Source organism: Petaurus breviceps, unplaced genomic scaffold (genome assembly GCF_028583685.1).
Source record: "Petaurus breviceps papuanus isolate PSGF00001 unplaced genomic scaffold, PetGlider_PUasm1.0 90903, whole genome shotgun sequence".
NCBI lineage: Eukaryota > Metazoa > Chordata > Mammalia > Diprotodontia > Petauridae > Petaurus > Petaurus breviceps.
This window is the reverse complement of record NW_027187376.1, coordinates 9,673,487-9,694,087: the sequence shown is the minus strand read 5'-3', so window position 1 is coordinate 9,694,087 and position 20,601 is coordinate 9,673,487. Positions and strand designations below refer to the sequence as shown.

The 20,601-nt window shown below is 35.4% G+C and overlaps 1 protein-coding gene across 1 annotated transcript in view; it reads left to right on the top strand.

Annotated features, from left to right (window-relative positions):
- CPS1 (carbamoyl-phosphate synthase 1) overlaps positions 1–20,601 on the top strand; it is a 155,244-nt gene that overhangs the window by 56,297 nt on the left and 78,346 nt on the right. Inside the window, exons 15-19 of the mRNA XM_069075103.1 lie at positions 1,589–1,746; positions 3,706–3,834; positions 10,135–10,279; positions 10,855–11,065; positions 12,616–12,814. Coding sequence (XP_068931204.1) covers positions 1,589–1,746; positions 3,706–3,834; positions 10,135–10,279; positions 10,855–11,065; positions 12,616–12,814 — 842 coding nt within the window. The remainder of the gene's footprint in view (positions 1–1,588; positions 1,747–3,705; positions 3,835–10,134; positions 10,280–10,854; positions 11,066–12,615; positions 12,815–20,601) is intronic.

The window sequence follows — 20,601 nt, the reverse complement described above, 5'->3', positions numbered from 1 at the left end:
TTATGTCCTTTGGGTATTTTCTATTGCTTCAGCAATAGATGATAGAATTGTAGAAATGGTCCAGTTCAGCCCCTTCATTTTAAAAATGCAGAAACTGAAGCCAAGAGAGGCCTAGTGGCTTTTTCAGATCATACAGGTAGTAAGTGAATAACTGGGATTTGAATCTAATCCAAATCAGTTCAATACCTAATTATTAAGCATCTGTTATATTCAAGGTAATCTGCCCATGGCATATAAAGACAAAAACAAAATAATCCTTGCACTCAAGGAGATTATATTCTAGTATGGGGACATAAAATGGACATAGATAAATAAATAAAACCCAAGTCGACCATTCTTAAAACCAGTACTGAAATATTTTAGAATATAAAAATTTCTAAAGAGTTGAGATTGATTCATTGTATTTGTAAGTGCCTGACATATAGTAGGCACTTAAATCTTTTTTGATTAAATCTCCAGGGAGGCCTAAATTACCTAGCAAAACTTATATGATAGGTTAGTGAAAAACTACAACCCAAGCTTATTGACTATCTTTAAGCAATATAGACACTTATCTAGGATTACTTAAGGAGTGAGTAGGTGGTAGTGATAAAGATAGTGGCAAGGTAGAATAAGGCAATTTGCTTTGAAATGCTGGGATAGATGAAATATGAGGGTCTTATAAAAGCCTTTTTTATTTTTATATAATATATATTTATGTATTAAAAATATAACAATATTTTTTATTATGACTACAGACTCCCTACTCTTCAAACTGTGCTAATGTGTGGTCATTTATTGATTTTAACCATAGCACAGAACAAAATTATCTAATTATGTAGGGGCAATTATGGTGATTATTGAAATGTATATCAAAATTAAGTATTATAGCCATCAATTACAGGAAGATGGAAGAGTCTGACTTTGGGGGAGATGAACTTATGTACTTTTTGCTGAGTAGCTTATAAATTGTAACTAAAACTTGAAGACATAAATTTTATTATATAGAATTTTTCTGGGAATTGAACAGGATAAGAACCAAACTTTAAGGTAAATAGTTTTCCTGTAGGTGTTTATAGGCCCAGCATCAGCAATGCTATAAGTGTGTTTTGGGATCTCCAGATAAAAAAAATCATAAAAAGACCCTTTTACTATGAGCAAACTACAAAAGGAATAGCTCTCCAGTGGAGAGGCACTTCTTTCTTTTGTATGCCCCCATACATGATAAGATAACAAGTTCACGAATGAAACCAGAGAGGCAGTGGGAAAGAAGAGTTACACTATTTAACCCTCTAGGAGGAATTTATTTTTAGATCTCAAAAATCTCTTACCATTTGAATGCTTAAAATGTCCCTGTTATGAGAAAAAATATTATTATTTACATTTAAATAAATCCACGTGCATAGATGATGATGATAGTTGTTAAAGATTTTGTGAGGATATTCCTAGGATACTTAAATCGATGTTATTTTCTTCAGGCTATCACACCAGAGACTTCTTGAGGTTAAGTTTTAGATAAAAAATGCTGTATAGCTGGGTTTGCTAAAGGAGAGGTCGGAAGCCAATTTGAAATTCCCTAAACAGCACTTTGTGTTTGGCCCTTCTGCAGGAGTGGAGTTGTTCAAAAGAGGAGTGCTGAAAGAATATGGTGTAAAAGTCCTGGGAACTTCAGTGGAATCTATCATGGCTACTGAGGACAGGCAACTCTTCTCAGACAAACTGAATGAGATTAATGAAAAGATTGCTCCTAGCTTTGCAGTTGAAACGGTGAGGAAATGGTGCCAGTGTTTGTTCTGATGTTGTGGGGATACTACTCATGGTGTATAATAATCATGGTTAAACTCATGTGTGTGTATAGGCACAATGTGTATGTGCATATATGCATACATGTGTATATGCATATATACTTATATGTATATTCGATCTCCAAGAAACTCATATCTTTTCAGTAGGATCTGTGTAAGAAATATTGGGGACAGGTATTGTATTAATTTTACATATGGAGAAACATAAGTGCAGAGATTAAGTGACAGACTACAGTGCACCCTGTAGGTCAATGATACAAGTGTCACTAGAACTCAGATTCCTTGGTCTGAAAATCAGCATGGCTCTGGCTTGCCAGGTGACAGGCAGCAACCATTCACTTGTGCTTTGTGTGTGAATGCAAAGTAGATTTCGCAAGGTCAGAAACATTTGAATGATTATATTGGAATGAAAATGATCCTGGAAATAGGTCATGATATACAATTAAACAAGCTTCATTTTGTGACTTATCCATGGATTAGATAAAAGTGAATATTATACCCTTTAAGTATAATTTTTGGTCAGTGTTAATTTTTGTTTGCTGTAAATTTGTCTGATGACTTCTGTTTCCTTAATCCCACTTGATTTCTGAGTCCAACCAGATTATCAAGAACATATTTTTTTTTTATTCAACTTCCTTAACATAGATACAGGGAGTCTCCCATGGTCAAGATGAGCATCAGTAGAATTCTACTTTGCTAAAATTAAATGATGGTGTGCATTTTTAGGGCTGAAATACTTCAGGAAGCTGCTGCCATCCATTCTTTATTTTAAAACTAGTTTTAACTATGTCTCACCTAAAAATGAAAAGCAGGCAGGTAGGGGCTGTATGATTACATTCCCTTCTGTGGTCTAATAATGCACCATAACCAAAAAGCATGGCCACCAAAAGATCAGCATTTTACTCTGTATGTGTGTGTGTGTCTATATCTCTGTGTCTGTGTCTCTATGTGATATTGGATTGAGTTCTGAACTTGGAGTACAGAACACCTGAATTCAAAACCTGCTTTAAGTTTGAATGTTTGTGATTCTGGGCAAGTCATATCACCTTTCTCAGCCTCAGTTTCCTCATAAATAGAATGGGGATAAGAGGGTGTCATGTGAATCAAATAAGGTAGTGTATATAAGATGCTTTTCAAACTTTAAGGTTATTTATTATTAATTGTTATTATCACCCATGACATAAGTGGATGCTTGTCTTTTTTTTTTTTTACCTTTTTGGAGGGGGGAAGGCAGGGCAATTGGGGTTAAGTGATTTGCCCAAGGTCACACAGCTAGTAAGTGTTAAGTGTCTGAGGCCTGAGGCTGCATTTGAACTCAGGTCATCTAGACTCCAGGGCCTGTGCTCTATTCACTGCAAATGACTTAGCTGCCCCCGGATACTTAAGTTTTATCAATATGAGTACTTCCTTCAACTGAGTAGCTCACAGCAGCTTCATATCTTATTATATTGTGTGACTCTTGTAAACCTTCAATAAAGGATCTACTCAAGGAAGCTTTCCTTTGTTTGTTTTAATATCTGAAAGTACCAGTGAAACATTTGGACTGCTACCTGTTAGAGATCATAAAATATCTTCCAGAGAGTACTTCTGGTGGAATAAAGGGCCTTTACTTAAGGAAAATCACAAAGGATTTAAAATTGAACAAACATTTTCAAATGACTCCTCCTTTGTTAAGGCACTTTTAATCAATTCTATCTAGAAATAGTTTTCAGAAGAAAGAAAAATATTTTCTTTAAAAGACTGACAAAAACGTTCTTCAAGTTTGAGTCCTTTTAAAATTAAGGAGGTAAGGGGATATTATTGAATTATGTTCAATTTTAACTTTACTCCTCAAATTTTATTCACATCAACTAAATAAACTCTTAGAGGTCTCTTTTCTGCCGAGATTGCTTAACTTTAAAAACTTGTTCCTTGTTTCCAGATTGATGATGCTTTAAAGGCAGCAGACAAGATTGGCTATCCAGTCATGATTCGTTCAGCCTATGCCCTCGGTGGATTAGGGTCAGGTATCTGTCCAAACAAGGAAAGTCTATTGGATCTTGGTACTAAGGTGTGTATAGCTAAAAACGAACCTGCTACCAATCATATATATTTCATTCAAAGATAATTCTGCATTTAGCCCAAATCAACATAGCCATGCATATAGATATCTTTTCTTTTTTTTTGTTATCTAATTACTGTTTTCTAAAAGTCTGTGTTCACTATATATTCTCTTAACTTGAATAATATGAACTTATGATTGATTTCTATCTTCTTTTGCTTCTAAATGTCCCAAATTATTAATAAGTATGTTGGTAAATATACTTTACCATACATTGATAAGGTTGGATAGAAGTTAAGGTATAGTTTTCTTTCCTTTCTGGAAATAATTTGATTATTTTAACTATACCCAGTAAATTAAGTAAATTCCTATTAATTAACACCTATTCCCCAGATGTATGATGTTTAATTTAGGTGTTATTGTATTATTTACCCTAGAAAAGTAAAATAGTGATAGCTATTAGTCAATAGCGCTTGACTGATTTGTGCTGGTGTGTTCTTTATTAAGAATTCTGAATACTAACTTCAGAGTTGTAGATAGGGCCAGAGGAATTAACAACTGGAACAATTTGGAAAGTTCTCTTGTTGGAGGTGATGTAGGAGGGATAGCTAAGGCCTTCAAGAAGCAGAGATGAGGAGGAACAAACATTCTAGTCGTGAGGAAGAGATTGGGAAAAGGCACGGAGGTGGGACAAAGAGTGTTACATGAAGTAAAAAGCAAATAGGCCAGTTTGGATGGAGCATTATATATGAGGGGGAATAATGTATGCTTATCCTGGAAGGATAGACTGGAACAAGCTTATAAAGGGCCTCAAATCCCAGACAAAGGAGTTCATATTTTACCTCCTATATTGTCTCTTCAAGGCAATGTGGAGTCACTGGGACTTCTTGACTAATGGAAAGATATAACCAGACCTACTATTTCAGAATATCAGCTCAGCAGCTGTGTGGAGAATGGAGAGGGAAGAGTCTGTGTAGGGAGATTGTTAGGACAGCCCAGGTGAGAACTGACTGGGGACAGAATTAAGGAGTTTGTGGCATGAAGAGAGAGAAGGGTACAGATGCAAATGATTTTGAAGGAAAGAGGAAACATGATGTTATGGAGCTTTATAAAACATGTTTTTTTTTAACCTTGATTGGAAGTAGAATTAACAAGATTTGGATTTGGCCGTAGGGATGATGAAAGTTAAAAAGTCAAGGATAACTCCAAGATTGAAAACCTGGGTGACTTGACTTTAAGAAGGGTGGCTCCCTGAAGAGAAGCAGGAATTTTCACCCGTTCTGTTCTCCTAAAGTATTATGGTTATTTATGTATGTCTCTTACTTTCATCTCTAATAGTAGATCATAATTTCCTTAAGAGCAGGGATTGTCTTGTATCTTTCTGCATTCCCAGTGCTCTTCCCAAAGCACAGTGCTTTGTCTAGTTGAGGCTAAATAATGATTTTTGAATTGAATTGTCATTATGGATCATTAAGTCACACAGTTAAACCTAGTTATATTTGTGTTTCAGGTGTGAGGTTCAGGCAGAACCTAAAAATGCGTAAACTTTTTGGAAGCACAAGTTAATGAGCTTATCTGTTCACTGTCATACGGAAAAGTGAGAGAGCTCATAAGAATCCATTTCTCTGTCAAAATTCATCCCTCTAACACTTTATTGAATGCATTTTTCCTTTCCCTGTGTGTAGTGGCAGAACCTGATGAGAATTAAAATGTACACCAATGATTGTCGAGAAGAGTGGAGGTTAACTGCCTGATTAAAATAGCAATATTTGAGTAGGCATACGGCTTGGAAGCTAACAAAATTGAGCAGGACTATGACTCTCTTACACTCTTATTCCTGTGATGAAATTGCATCAGATGGTTATTTTAGGACTATGATGTCTTAGTAAAGAGCTAAACACAAGTCATCCAAGAGCTTCATCATTATTACCTTTTGGGGGTGGGGGATAAGCCAGATGATAGCTTCTTTATTATCCATCATATTTCTGGAGAACAGATGTTAAGTAAGTTTGTATGTGTTCAAATAGTCAAACACAGTGACAGACTTATACATCAACTCAGATTTTATTTTTAAACTGGTGAGAACAAGGAAATATTCTAATATAAATGTTTCATATTTACCTTGTGAAATTCTGAGATTGTGGGTTTCAACCAAAGAATTTCTTATGGATGTGTGGGAGTTTAAGACTTTCTGCATTCTTAGAAATGCCAAGTAATATTAACATGATTTATTACCAATAATTCATATTTACCAGCAATTAAAATGTTTCTCTCTACAATGTATTCATTCATTCAACAAACATTTTTTAAGCATCCTATGTGCTAAGCATTGGGGGGATAGAAAGACTAGAAAAAAAAAGTCACTGTCCTCAGGGATAGGAGCTTGTAGTCTTTCTGGGGGAAAGAAGTTGTATACATTAATATAAATGAAAGTGTATACAAAATAATTTAAATATAAATTCTAATGGGGGAAAGAGGAGAGTAATTGTGGGGATTGGGAAAGGCCTCTTGTGGGCTGTGGCATTTGAGGTAAGCCTTGAAGGAAGAGAGGGATTCCACGAGGTAAAGGGAGAAGGGAGCACATTCCAGATATATGGTTCAGTTCATGCCAAGATACAGAGACAGAAGATGGAATTTTGTTTATGTTAATCAGTTTGCAGGTCCATTCTACTGGAGGATAGAATGTTTAAAGGGGAGGAATACACATCAATCCGGGGAAAAATAGGAAAGGGTCTGTTGCAAAGGGCTTTAAATGCCAAAAGGAGGACTAGATACGAATCTCAGAAGAGAAGTGATAAAGAATCATAGATATAGAACTGAAAGATACCTTAGAGGCCATCTAGTCCAACTCCCTCATTTACAGATGAGGAAACTGAGATCTAGATAGGTTAATTGACTTGACCTAGGTTACTCAGATGAACAATGTCAGAGGTGACAAGTGTTAGTGATGGGATTTGAAATCCCATCAGTGACTCTGACCCCAGAGTCACTTTCCACTCTACTGTGCTGTGGAATATTGATTTGGCATCTATGTGAAGTATGGATTGACTGAGCATGGAAAGCAATTAGGAGGCTGTTAAGATAGTATAGGTGAGCAGTGATTATTAGGCCCTGAATTAGTGAGGTGGTCATGTGAGTGGAGAGAAAGAGATGGATATAAGAAATATTGAGGGGGTAGAATCATAAGAATTGGCAACTGATTGGATATGGGTGAGGGAGATGGAAGAGTTAAGGATGACTCCAATATTTCAAACCTGGGTGATTGCTATAGGGTCAAGATTTTGTAGGGTAAGAAAGGCTAGAGTAGGAGTGATTGTACGAAGAAAAAAAAATCAGAAAGATGGTGACTGGATATTGTTGGCAGGATGGAGAATCATCTTAGGAGAGAATGAGAAACAATGAATGAATAGTAATTATGGTCAGAGAGAGGAATTTCAAAGTTAAGGATTGTGCCAGTGAAATCCTTGTGGGCAATGAGGAGACCAAGAGTATGACTAGTCCTATGTGAGAGAGGGTTGGGGTAGAAATCATTAGCCAACACAATTTTTTGAACAGTTTTGAAATGAATTTAATAGTCAGTTGTAGGAGAGGATGAAGCATTATGAATTGCAAAATAAACATGAAGATTATTGTCATTCTACCCAGAGCTATCCTCCATTCTTTTGCCATGCCCCCAAATGGGGGCTTTTGGATTTTTTTTGCATGATTACATGGGGAAGGTAATCCTTCTGTTCTAGAGAAACCAATAAACTGCTTACCTCTACAGATGTACCTGAAATAATGGATTGGACCATCAGATTTTATAAGAATTCAACGACCACAGTGTGCAGATACGTAAATAGAAAATGTAGGGCTTCTGGTTTTTGGGGAGTTTAATTTCTGAAAAGACAACACAAAAAAAGATGGTTTCAATCCATTTTTTGGGACATTTAAGTCAATCCAATAGAAAATAGGACTTCCTTTAGTCAAGATAAAAATCTATATAGAGCTACATAAAATTACATTTCCTTCTTCCTCTCCATATTTCCTTTTTTGCTCTTCCTATCTCAATTTTACTTACACCTGAAGATCCATTTCCTACCTGATGTCTTGAAAGTCGTCTCTTAACACTTAAAATCTAATGTCATTCAATTAATTAAGAAGCATATATTAAGCCAGCCACTATGCTAAACACTGGAGATATAAATAAAGGGAAAAAAAACTTGATTTCTACCCTCAGGGAGGTCTCATTCTAGTGAGAGAGACAATATACAAATCTTGAAGTAAGTACAAGATATATGCTTTGTAAATGGAAAGTAATTTCAGAGGAAAAGTATAAGTTGGGTGATGGGAAAGGTCTCCTAAAGAAGGTGAGATTTGAGGTGAGTCTTGAAGTCAACCATGGAAGTCTAGAGGAGGAGGGAAGGGGAGAGAGAATTTCAGGTATGGGGGATAGCCATTGAAAAGTCATGAAATTAGGAGATGGGGGGATAGTATTTGAGGGAGTAGTCCAGTATAACTAGATCATGGTGTATGTGGAGGGGAATTGTAAGAAGATTGGGAAGGTAGAAAGGGATTAGGTTTTGAAGGGATTTGGATGCCTAAAATATTATCTTTCTTCTGAACTCCCCAGAGCACTTAAAGAATATGTAATTTATTTGACAATTAATCATGTACTTCCTTGGGACAATTTATCTGAAGTTGTCTTAAACTGCCATTTAGAGCTTTGATTGTTATTTAAACTTTCGTTGTAAACTCTTTGAGGCCAGGGGGCCATATTATCTATATTTGCATAAAGATTCTAGTATTGTGCTCTGTACCTGTTAGGTGCTAATAAATATTTGTCAAAATAGTTTGATTTAATTGATTCTCAATTAAGCTTATCTACTTTTTCCAATAAATACATGAGCTACTTTGAGAGCTAACTGAAATCTTATAGACCACTAGTATAGAGTTTCTATTTCATTACAAAGAATCTTTTGATGTTTTCTTTCTTTTCATTACAAGTATTTGCCATTTAAATGAAGAGGTTTTATGGCAACCTAGCTTAAGAAGAAAAACAAACCAGCTGTAGGATATGGACAAGCAAAATCATTTAGTTCTTTTGATTCTGTTAACTTAGAAAATACAAGTGCAGATAAATGTTGAAAAATACATCTGGAAACTCAAACTTCCCCTTTAAAAGACTCATACTATCATGTGGCCAAGAACTGTTAGCTAATGGATCTTGGTGGTAGTATCACTCAATAACAAGCATATAGTAAGTGCTTACTTTATGCCAGACTGTTTGCAAAAGTGCAAAATAAATGAAAAAGTATGGAGAGGGTTCAGGAAAAATGCAGCTTAATGCTTTTCTGGGTTGAATGATCCCAGGGACTTGCAGGAATAAATGCCATTGCCATTGAGGCTTTCATTTCCCTTTCTGAATCCTAATTAAGTATATGTTTGAAGTAGAGACTAGACCAGATGAACTTTCAAGGTCCATTCCAACTTGAATATCTTGTCATTTTCTGTTATAGACAAAGAGAATGTTTGGTATGTTCTATATTTGTAGGAGCTAAATGTCCTAACTGATGCATTTTTGGTTCATTCTGTTGCTGATTGTGATTACTTAGTAAACTTTAAATGATTATATCAGTTATACTAATTTATTTGCCTACTCAGACTATATAGCCTAAGACACATGTCACTATGGTGAAAAAGTAGACTTACCAGCATAGCAACCATGCCATGTATTTCTAAAGCAATTCCTAATTTTAAAACTTTTTTTTAATTAAACCATGTTTCTATTTATGATCACTATTCATCATTTTCCATATCAATAACCGTTGCTTAGTGTTGGATCCAACCAAGCTCTTTAGAGAAGTTAAAATCTCCAGATTTCTTTTTCTACATTTATTTATATTTGTCATATTCTTCAGTTTCACAGAAGCCTAACCACTGATATAATTTCATTTTCCTATGCCTGATTGCTCTATTATTTTCTCCTTTTTAAAAATTAGGTTGATTTAATGTCATATCAGCAATTTGAATGGCAACTCTCAATAATGTAAATCAAGCATATTCATGGCTAGATGTTATTTCTAGCATTCCTCTGATTTTTCTGACACCCTGTGCCTCCCTGAGTGTTGGGAATGACAGTTAACTGGGCTGGAGATGCTGATGTTGGCCAGGATTCTATACAGGATATCTGCCGAACTTTACAAAAGCTCAAACTAGTAGATTAGAAAACCACCACCACAACTGCAACATATATCTTGTCATATTTAAGAAACATTTTGACTTTGTTTCTTTATTTTTTTTATCCTTTTTGAAAACTTTTATTTCTAGGCATTTGCAATGACCAACCAAATTCTAGTGGAGAGATCAGTAACAGGCTGGAAAGAGATAGAATATGAAGTTGTACGGGATTCAGCAGACAACTGTGTAACAGTCTGTAACATGGAAAATGTTGATGCCATGGGAGTCCATACAGGTAAATGGGAGTAATTATAAAGTGCCGAAAGGCATGAGATCTTTCTTTTTATTTACAATCCCTTTTTCTTCCAGTAGCTTTTCTTATTGACCAGAGAAGGTAACAGTAATGATATATTACATTTGTTTATAAGGCATATAAGATAGGCAGGTATTATTACCTCCCATTTTATGATTAAAAAAACAGGCTCAGAAAGATTAAATGACTGACCCAGGGCCACACAGCTAATCCATGGCAGAGAACAGACTAGAATTCCGTTGTCCTAATTTCTGGTCCACAATTTCCACTGCATCACAATGAATATTGAGAGAATACCAAATTAAAGTTACTTGCAGTGGACCCTTTTTGTTGTTGTTGTTTATCTCCACATGGAAATATTTAAAAATCTTTCTAAAGATCTTTGTGCATTCCCCAGGCAATCAAATTTGATGTGCCTTGGAATTTCTTGGGAGGCTTTACCTGAATGGGCCTTGGGACCAATGCCTGTCTCCTATCGTGAATGCAGGTAATGCAATAGGTTAGACAGGTTGTCAGCAGCTGCCCTCAATTAAGTCCTGTCTCTCTTGACTCCACAGGTGATTCTGTTGTTGTGGCTCCTGCCCAGACCCTCTCCAATGCAGAGTTTCAGATGCTCAGACAGACTTCGATCAATGTCGTCCGTCACTTGGGCATTGTTGGTGAATGTAACATCCAGTTTGCCCTGCATCCTACCTCCATGGAATACTGCATCATTGAAGTGAATGCCAGACTATCTAGAAGCTCTGCCTTAGCCTCAAAGGCCACAGGGTAAGTCCAGGACTAATGAGAATGGGTTTATATCAGCATAGGTACCCAATTTCAAGAATATAAATGGAAGACTCACTGCCAGAGGCAGACTGTGCTGTATTTACAAACTATATTCTACATTTCTGTATGTTGGCTGCAGATCATCTGTGGAACCCTGAGGACACAGTTATTAATGATTCTGATGCCAGATTGAAGCAAATGGCATAGCTAGCTTGCTTTGTCTGTCAGCTAATCATAAACTAATCAAAATCTGGGTGGTCAAAGCAGTCTGCTCAAAATCTGTTTCTTAATTCTGTCTTGCAGATGCTGTTGAAAAGTGCAAATTAGTCCTTAATTTCAGTCCTTAATCAACTTCTGTAGATTGGGAAGCCCTATGGCAAGATGTAGATAAATGACATCATAGAATCCCATCATTCAATGCTTTTTTTGGGGGGGAAGGAGGTAGTGAATCTCCTACAAAACAAAATGACCTGGATATTTTTTCACAGGTCAAAAAATGAAACAAAACAACTAAAAAGCAACCAAAGAGCTGTAGTAACTGGATGAGGTTGACAGATATCTTATGTCAACAACTTGTACAAGTATGATTAGAGAGCAAATTAATTCTACCCACTTCTGTTGTTAATATAGAACTCATTTAGAATTTATATGTGTATGCCCATAAAGTGCTTGGTAGTATAGTAGGAGGAATTCTGGGCTCGGCTCAGTCAATCGACCAATCGACATGTACTTAAGTGCATGTCATATGTGAGGCTCTAGAGACCTGGCTTCTAATTCTGGCTTTGTCACATCCTGGATGTGTGACTTTAGGCCACTTGTTTCCTGTTGCTGAGCATTAGTTTCCTCATCTGGAAATTGGGGGAATCCAACTAGATAATTTCTATGGCTCCATTTGGCTCTGAGGTCTAGGATCTCTAATGGCCATTCCAGCTCTCAGATTCTTTGATTCTACCTGTGTTTGTTGCCAACTCCTCAGCTACTTGAGAAAGATAGTTTTTGATATAGCTGAGGAGGTTAAAATTTCTATTGGTTTAGGCTTAGCAAGTTGCCTTAGGTTGATATATAGATAGAATTATCTTGGATGTTGATTTAGAGATAGAATATGCCTCACTCCTCACATACTTCACACTTCCTGTTGTTCATCCAATAGCTCTTTCTTACTAGCCTGTCTCACAAAGTGTAGTCAATTCTATACTTTTTCAGAACACCTTGGAAATTTTTACTTTGGAATAGGTCACTAAGAAATGCCTAAGTGAGCATCTTGTTTGTCAGAGGAATAGAGCACCTGTTTGCTTGGGGTTGAGAAGATACAGAATGTTAAAATACACCCTGGGTTAAGTGGGTGAATATTTATGTGAACTTTGCCTAGATACTTTATCATAACTCAAATTATGTGACACATGTCTACTGAAATGCTGTACAGTACACAGAATCCTATGTAACTCTGACAATGATTCTATGAAATGCAGGCTTGTATTCTCAGTTGCTATATTAATACATAGAAGTTAAACAAATATTTAGCAAAATGTTGCCTGACTTCTCTCCTCTAGGTACCCACTGGCATTCATTGCTGCAAAAATTGCCCTAGGAATTCCCTTACCAGAAATCAAGAATGTTGTATCTGGGAAGACATCAGCCTGTTTTGAGCCTAGCCTGGACTATATGGTTACCAAAATCCCTCGTTGGGATCTTGACCGCTTTCACGGAACCTCCAGCAGAATTGGGAGTTCTATGAAAAGTGTAGGAGAGGTGAGTGTCTTACTTCTTCCATTTATTCTTTATGAGAACAATTACCATGTTCTTTTTAAAAGTTGACTTACGTAGACATTTTTTGTGTGCTGAACATTTTTCTCATTGCTATACATAGGAAAATATCAGGAACCATCTTGATCCTCAAGGAATTTCAGAGCTCTTTTTAAAAAAATGTTTTGTTTTTTGCTTTTTGGAGGGCAATTGAGGTTGACTTGCCCAGGGTCACACAGCTAGTTTTTTTGGGGTGTGTGTGTGTGTTAAGTGTTTGAGGCTAGATTTGAACTCAGATCCTCGTGACTCCAGGGCCAGTGCTCTATTCACTGTGACACCTAGCAGCCCCAGCCTCAAAGCTCTTTTAGACTGTTTTTATATATAATATTCAATGAGTGAAACTAATAATAGTGACACAGCAGAAGGAGCATTTTTCTGAACTCAGTGAACCTGGTTTCAAATACCGTCTCTGATGATTACTCTCTGTATCATTTTGGAAAAGTGACAACATCCCTGAACCTCATTTTCCTCATCCGTAAAATTAGAAGTTGGACTAGATGGTCTTCAAAGGCCCTTCTATATCTAGATCTATAACCATCAAACTAATAAGATAATCTGAGAGGCAGCAAGGGAGGGTCTAGGAATTGGGAGAATAAGGACAATCTCTCCACTCTGTCATAAGTTAGCTTTCTCGACCAGGTTTCCTCATTTATAAAATGGGGTATTTGGAGTAGAAGATTTCTAAAGTTCTTCTAGTTCTAAATACTCTAAAAGAAATACAGAATACAAGTTTCACCAGCAGGTTCCCATATCATTGGAATCACTTAAAGATTTTATAACTTTTAATTCAATTTTAAAACCACATAGTAAGTGCTTCAAAGAGTGTTGTGTTAGGTGTTTAGGAAGGAACAAAGATTTAATATTGTCTTATAGATCCTCAGTGCCTGCCTTTATGGAATAGAAAGATAAGACATTGCAAAACATAACTGTAGTGCAAAGATAGGGAAGAGGTTATCCACAACAAAGGTCTGTGTGAACTTCAAGAGGAAAGAGGATATAAGAGATACCTCTGTAGAGAAATGGGCATTTAAATTCACTTGGCTGGTATTCCAGTAGGGACAATTGGAGAGGGAGAAAATTCCAGAGGCACTGCATGAGCAAAGGCATGGGGGTAGGAAACTATAATATGTATTCATGGAGGATAGAGAATACATTTGTTTGTGCAGATCATAGTGTGAAGAGAAGAAAAGGCTGGAAAAGTAGAGTAATGGTAGAGGATCTTAAATTCTAGGAAAATGAGGTTTGAGCTTAAAGGAACTGTAATATAATGGAAAGAACATTGAATTTGCAGTTAGAGGACCTGAGCTATATTCCTAGCAATACTTAATTACCTCTATGACCTCTATGTTATCTCTAAAATGAGAGATGCTATTTAGTTCTAAATCTAATATCCTGTGAACTTTATTCAGTAGGCTGTAGGGAGCCACTGAAAATCTTTATGCAAAGAGGTGATAGGACCATATCTCTGCAACAGGAAGATAAGTTTTACATAAATATGAATGAAGTATGGAGTAGAAATAGAGAGAAGGGAAGTGGGAAAATTTATTAGGAGGTAATTACAATAGTCCAGATGAGTAGTAAAGAGGATGGATATATATATATACACACACACACACACACACACACACACACACACACACACACACAGACACACATGAGGAGGAAGGGAACCCAGAATGGAAAATAAAGATGCAAAAAGAGGTAGAATTGACAGGATTGAAGAGATTGTAATTGGGAAGGGAGAGGAAGGAAGAATCAAACAGAATCCTGGGCAAATATTGGTGACTTAGAAAGAAATAATGGCATTGGAGGGAAGCAATTTTTTTGTTCTTTTTGGAAGCAATTTTTTGGGGGAGAAATAATAAACTCAACTTGATAATATTATGTTGGAGGTGCCCATGCAATGAGGAAATGACCTGCAGATGGTTGGAGATAGGAATCTGCATCTCAGAAGAGATACAAACCCAGGATTTGGGGTTTAAAGCCCATCTCCGCAACTCACTAGTTACATGGCCTTAGCCATTTCACCTCTTCAGGTCTCAGTTTCTTCACCTCTACAATGAGGGTATTAGGTGAAATGATTTTTAATGTCTTCTCAATTTAAATGTTTTGATCCTGTCAGCCCATGGGCAATAGAGATTTGGGAGTCATTTGTATACAGGTGAGAGTTGAATGTATGCTTTCAAACATTCTAGATAGGTAAACATGATTTTGGGCATTTCTGTTTCTTATTTATGGTTAGAGGAAGGGAAAGGACTCAAATGCTTGCCTTTGACCCTCCTAAAGAGTTTTTCCATTCAGTTACAGGTTTTAGTTTTATTATAATATTGATAAGTACAGGTGCCTGGAATTTGCTGTAACAGTACCTTGCTTATGCTTATTTATTGGTTAGAAATAATAGATAAAATCTAGGTCATGAGTTGAATCTCCATGAAAACCTGTTGGTTTTGATTTCTTCCATGGTCAGTCCTAATTACCTTTAAAATCTGTCAGCTGATATGCAGGCCCAGGCCACTGGTGCCAGAACGAACTGTGAGAGAACGTGGACAGAACAGTGTAAGGCCATCTTCATCACTTAAAGGGCAAGAGAAAAATCATAGGCTTGCCCTGGCATTGGGCCAATGGTGTTAATTTTAATTATGAAGGGTAACTTGATTATATGTAATTATGAGATTTCTTGATGTTTATGATACTAAAAGAGAATTTTTAAGCAATGACAAAGATCAATTTGAATTTAAAATGTCTCATGAGTTGCATATTTTTGTATGGTTGCCTGAATTTTTTCTTGTATAGGAGATCATATTGTCCAACTCTAATCAAGACTAGAATGACCATGACATCAAAAATACTTTTTTCTGATCATTTTTTTTTCAAATAGAAATGAAGCAACTAGATTGTATAAATTCAACAAGCAGTACATCTTCTCATAAAGCCCAAAGCCAAGTTTTTTAAATCAAAGGATCATGGGGAATTTAGACAGTGTTCACTTTTTGGTCATTAACTGAAGTTTTCACTTTTGCTGACATTCATTATCTATCATCATTTCAGTACAGGCAAGAATTTCTTTAGTTAACACTTATTCACTTGAAAGCTTTTTAAGGGGGGGAGGGAGAAGGACATGGTTCAAGTTTTGTGTGTTTTTACATAAGGCATTTCCAGAATCAGATAAATAGAGTTATTTTGGTTGTCAAAAAAAGCTAAGAAATAAGGGAAGAAGCCTAGGTCCATAGACCTACAGGGTTTATGTGTCCATCACTATTAGTAAGAGAACATTTAGTTCTTACTGTGAAACAAGAGTTCTTTAGTCAAAAATTATCACAGACCCAGTGGGGTCTCTTCCCAGGATTCAGAACTTGGGAAGAAAGGTGACTCAAAAATTAAAATTTGTAGATATCTATAATTAATATTGACAACTATAATTGACTTTCAAGTAGAAAAAAAGTGAAGCAATAATAATTTATTATTCAGTCAATTAGCCATTTATTTCTTCAAAATATAAAATTGATGATAATAGCCAGCATTTAAATAATGCTTTAAGGTTTGCAAAGCATTTTACAAATATTATCTCATTTAATCCTCACAAATACCTGAGAACTAGGTGCTATTATTATCCCCATTTTACAATTAAAGAAACTGAGGTAGGCAGTGTCTGAGTGACTTTCTGACTCTAGATTCAACATTCTATCTACCATAGCACCTAGTTTCCTTTATTATAATTAGATATAGAGAATATTTTGTTAATTGTATTCCCTCTTTCCCCCTTAAAAAAACTAAATTAATGTAATTATTAGGAATTTCAAGGCAAAAATTAACTAAGATCTATTTGGTCTGTGACTGGGATTCTTCACCATTTTTTGTGCAATAGACCCTTTAGGCAACTTTGTGAAACTTAGGAATCCTTTCTCAGGACAATGTTTTTAAATGTATGAAATAAAATAACAGAATTATAAAGAAAATAAATTATATTAAAATGCAGCCATAAAAATATAATTAAAAAACTAATTTCAGATACCACAGATTTAAAATCCTTAGCCATGATTCATTTAGGAACAACCTGGTGATAACTATTTACAAATGATTAGAACATATTTTAAATCTTATAGAGAAAATGGTTTTATAAACTTTAGGACTTTAGAGATGGCAGGAATTTTATAATTTAATTAAAACCTATTTTGACAGTTGAAATTGAGGCATAGTTTAAATTTAAATAAAATCCAAGTTTAAATGACTGTAAAGTCTTTTTTATAGATTTTTTAAATTTAGTATTTTATTTTCCCATTACATGTAAAAACAATTTTTAACATTCGTTTTTAAAACTTTGAGTTCCAAATTCCCTCCTTTCTTCCCCACCTCACTTCATTGAGAAGGCAAACAATTTGATATAGGTTATGTATGTGTAGTCATGCAAAACTTTCCATAATAGTCATGTTGTAAAAGAAAACATAGACAAAAAAGATCAAGAAAAATAAAGGAAGCTAAAAAAAAGTATGCTTTAATATGTATTCAGACACCATCAGTTCTTTCTCTGGGAATGAATAGCATTTTTCATCATAAATCCTTCAGAGTTGTCTTGGATTGTTGTAATATTGAGAATAGCTAAGTCACTCATAGGTGATCATCTGGCTGTTACTTTGTACCCTATACATTTCACTTTGCATCAGCCTGTGTAAATCTTTCCAGGTTTTTCTGAGAGCATCCTGCTCATCATTTCTTACAGTACTATAGTATTCTATCATAATTACATACTAAAACTTGTTCAGTCATTACATAATTGATGGGCATCCTTCTAACTGCCCCTAGAAAAGAGCTGCTATAAATATATTTTTACATGTAGATCCTTTTCCTTTTTTAAAAATCTCTTTTGGGATACAGACCTAGTGGTATTCCTTATAGGTCAAAGGGTATGCATGACATTATAATGACTATAAAGTCTTAAAGCAGATTAGTGACAGTCATAGCTAGTACCAAAGTCTCCTGACTGCTAGTATTTTCCAGTATTCCATCATGATTCTCATATTGTCAGCAGTTAAGACTTATAAATTTGCTGATCATGCTCCTCTCTAGCAGTAATTAACTAAGACTCGTGCTGCGCAAGAGATGGCAGAAGTAGTGGATTTATAGTCTGAGGACCTGGGTTGGAATCTAGGCTCTGTTACTTATAACTGGTGTGATTTTGGATTTGGTGCTTCCTTGAGAGCTTTAGTTTCCTCATCTTTAAACTAGACATTGGATTAGATAATCTCTAAGATCCCTTTTAACTCCATGAACCTATAAAGTTCATGATTTTGTCAATATTGCCTTTTCTACAAGACTAATTCTTTATTAAAATGATAGTATAAATATTGATTAAACACTAATTCTGTATGTGTGTACATTAGCATTATGAAAAAAATGCCATTTCAAGTAAGACTGGGAAGATTACAATAAAGCTAGGCTTAAATTAATGCCTTTTTGGTATAATTAAAATTACTTCTAATCTCTATTTACTTTAGTCCTAGGTTTTATTTTTATATTTCCCCATTTACAGTGCTATTATGTCATTTTAGATAGGTGATATAGATAGATGATAGATGACAAATAATTAAATTCATTTCAATGGATTATTTAACGCAGACATCTAAAAATAGCTCATTTATGAAAGTAGAATATTATTTGTGAAAATTATATTCTAATATTAATAACTTAGGTAGCATAAACCTTGGCAAAATATCCAAAATTGTGTGTTCACATATGATTGCATATTTGTGATTGTGTTATACACATATAACACCTATTACAAAGGACCTCTATGCCCTTATAAACAGATCAAGGATAAAGTAATCAGACTCAATTTTGTGTGTGGATTGTAGAACCTTTACCATAACTTTGCTCTATAATCACACCACAGCAGCAGAAGATTAAAACTTAGTAAAATTTTTAAATAAAGGTTATAAAAATGTCTTTATTTTATAGCAACACATAAGTAATGTACAGAGTGTTTCAGTTCAAGCAGACTGCTGCAAGCCCTTTCTTTGATTAGCTAGAAAATCTGGGAACATACTGTCTCATCTTATACACAACCACTGTGACAAGTCAAGGGACATTCTGAGTTATTCTGTTACTGTGTTACTCTTATTTTAAAGTTTAAAACCAAACAGTCTGAAAGCATTATCAGGAGAAATCAGTGATATTTGTATTAGTGTTATGCCATACAATTAAGTTAAGAAGTTCCTAAAAACAAGTCTGAATGAATTATATAAAATATTGGAACTGCAAGAAACCTTAGAGATCATTTAGTTCAGTCCCCTCATTTTACAGAAGAGGAAACTAAGCCATAGAAATTGTGTTTTGCCTAAGGTTACACAGGTACCCAGAATTCAAACTAAGGCCCCGAACCGCAAATTCAGCGCTCTTTTCTCCACACCATACTTTCTTGACAGTCTGGGGAATATAATTAGATGGAGAACTGTATTTATAGTCAGGAAGATGTAGGTTCAAATTAAAATTCCACTTAATTTACCTAATAGCTACATTGATTCTGGATTTGGAGTTTCTCAGCCTCAGTTTCCTCATCCGTAAAATGGGGATAATAATAACTTTACTACTTAACTTTACCTAGTTGTACTTAAGGAGATAAGAACATCTCTAATGTGCTTTGCAAAATTTATAGTCTTACACAAGGTATCCCAAAAGTCTCATGGTTATTTTTTTACCTTTAATAGCTGCAATAACTTCAAATCACACTAAGATTTTTGAAATGCTCTTTATAAATATACATGGTTGTAATATGAAGAAACAGAAACTCAGAGGCATTGGGGACTTTCCTGTGCTAATTAGGAATGGTGTGGAAACTAGAATCTATGACTCCTGATTTTTCGTCCAGCAACCTTTCAAACCATACTATTTTGCCTCCCAACAGATCACAGATTCATAGAAGCATCAGGTCCTAAAATTGGAAGATAGCTCAGAGGCTACCTAATGCACTCTCTAACTGAACAGGAATCCTCTTTAAAACATCTCTGAAAATGGACCATCCAGCTTTCACTTCACATCCTCCAGTGAAAGGGAGCTTAATTATCTCATGAGACAGCTCATTCAATTTTAGGGCAACTCTAGTGGTTAGGAAATGTTTCCTTAGATTGAACAGAAATATAACTCCTCATATTTCTAGTTATTTCTCTCCTCTCCTCTTTCTCTACTTAAATATTTGCTGCACTATAACAACAAATATTGTAATTTCCTTCTGGAGATATATCGGAGAGAACACTTGGCATCTAACAAGAGGATCAGCTCTGCTAGTTTATCTCTGGAAAGGTGGGGACAAGAGAAATGTTGGACCAACACACTATCCACCATGATAAATCCCCAAGATTCCTAGCAGTTATAAAGAATCCATAAAAAATAATGTTTTGAGAGGCTATTTTGTTTTGCTTTTCTTAGTAGACCTTCCCTTCTTATCCATTGTCATAGTCATCAACTTTTCTAAATAATTTACACATTGCTCAAAGAACAACCCAGGAAGCAGTTCTATGTAAGAAAGCATGGGACTTTAATGGAGCCAGTATTTCTTTAAGTTGTAGACCAAATACTCATCAGCAGCTTGCTACTTTAATGAAAAAATTCAAAGACCAAGTCTACATGATCAGAACAGTTAGATTGCCACAAGGTCACTCTATCATTTCTTGCCATCCTGTGGGCTAAAGCAGAATCCTTCCTCTCCCTCCCCCACAGTTGTTCCGAGTAATCCTCAATTA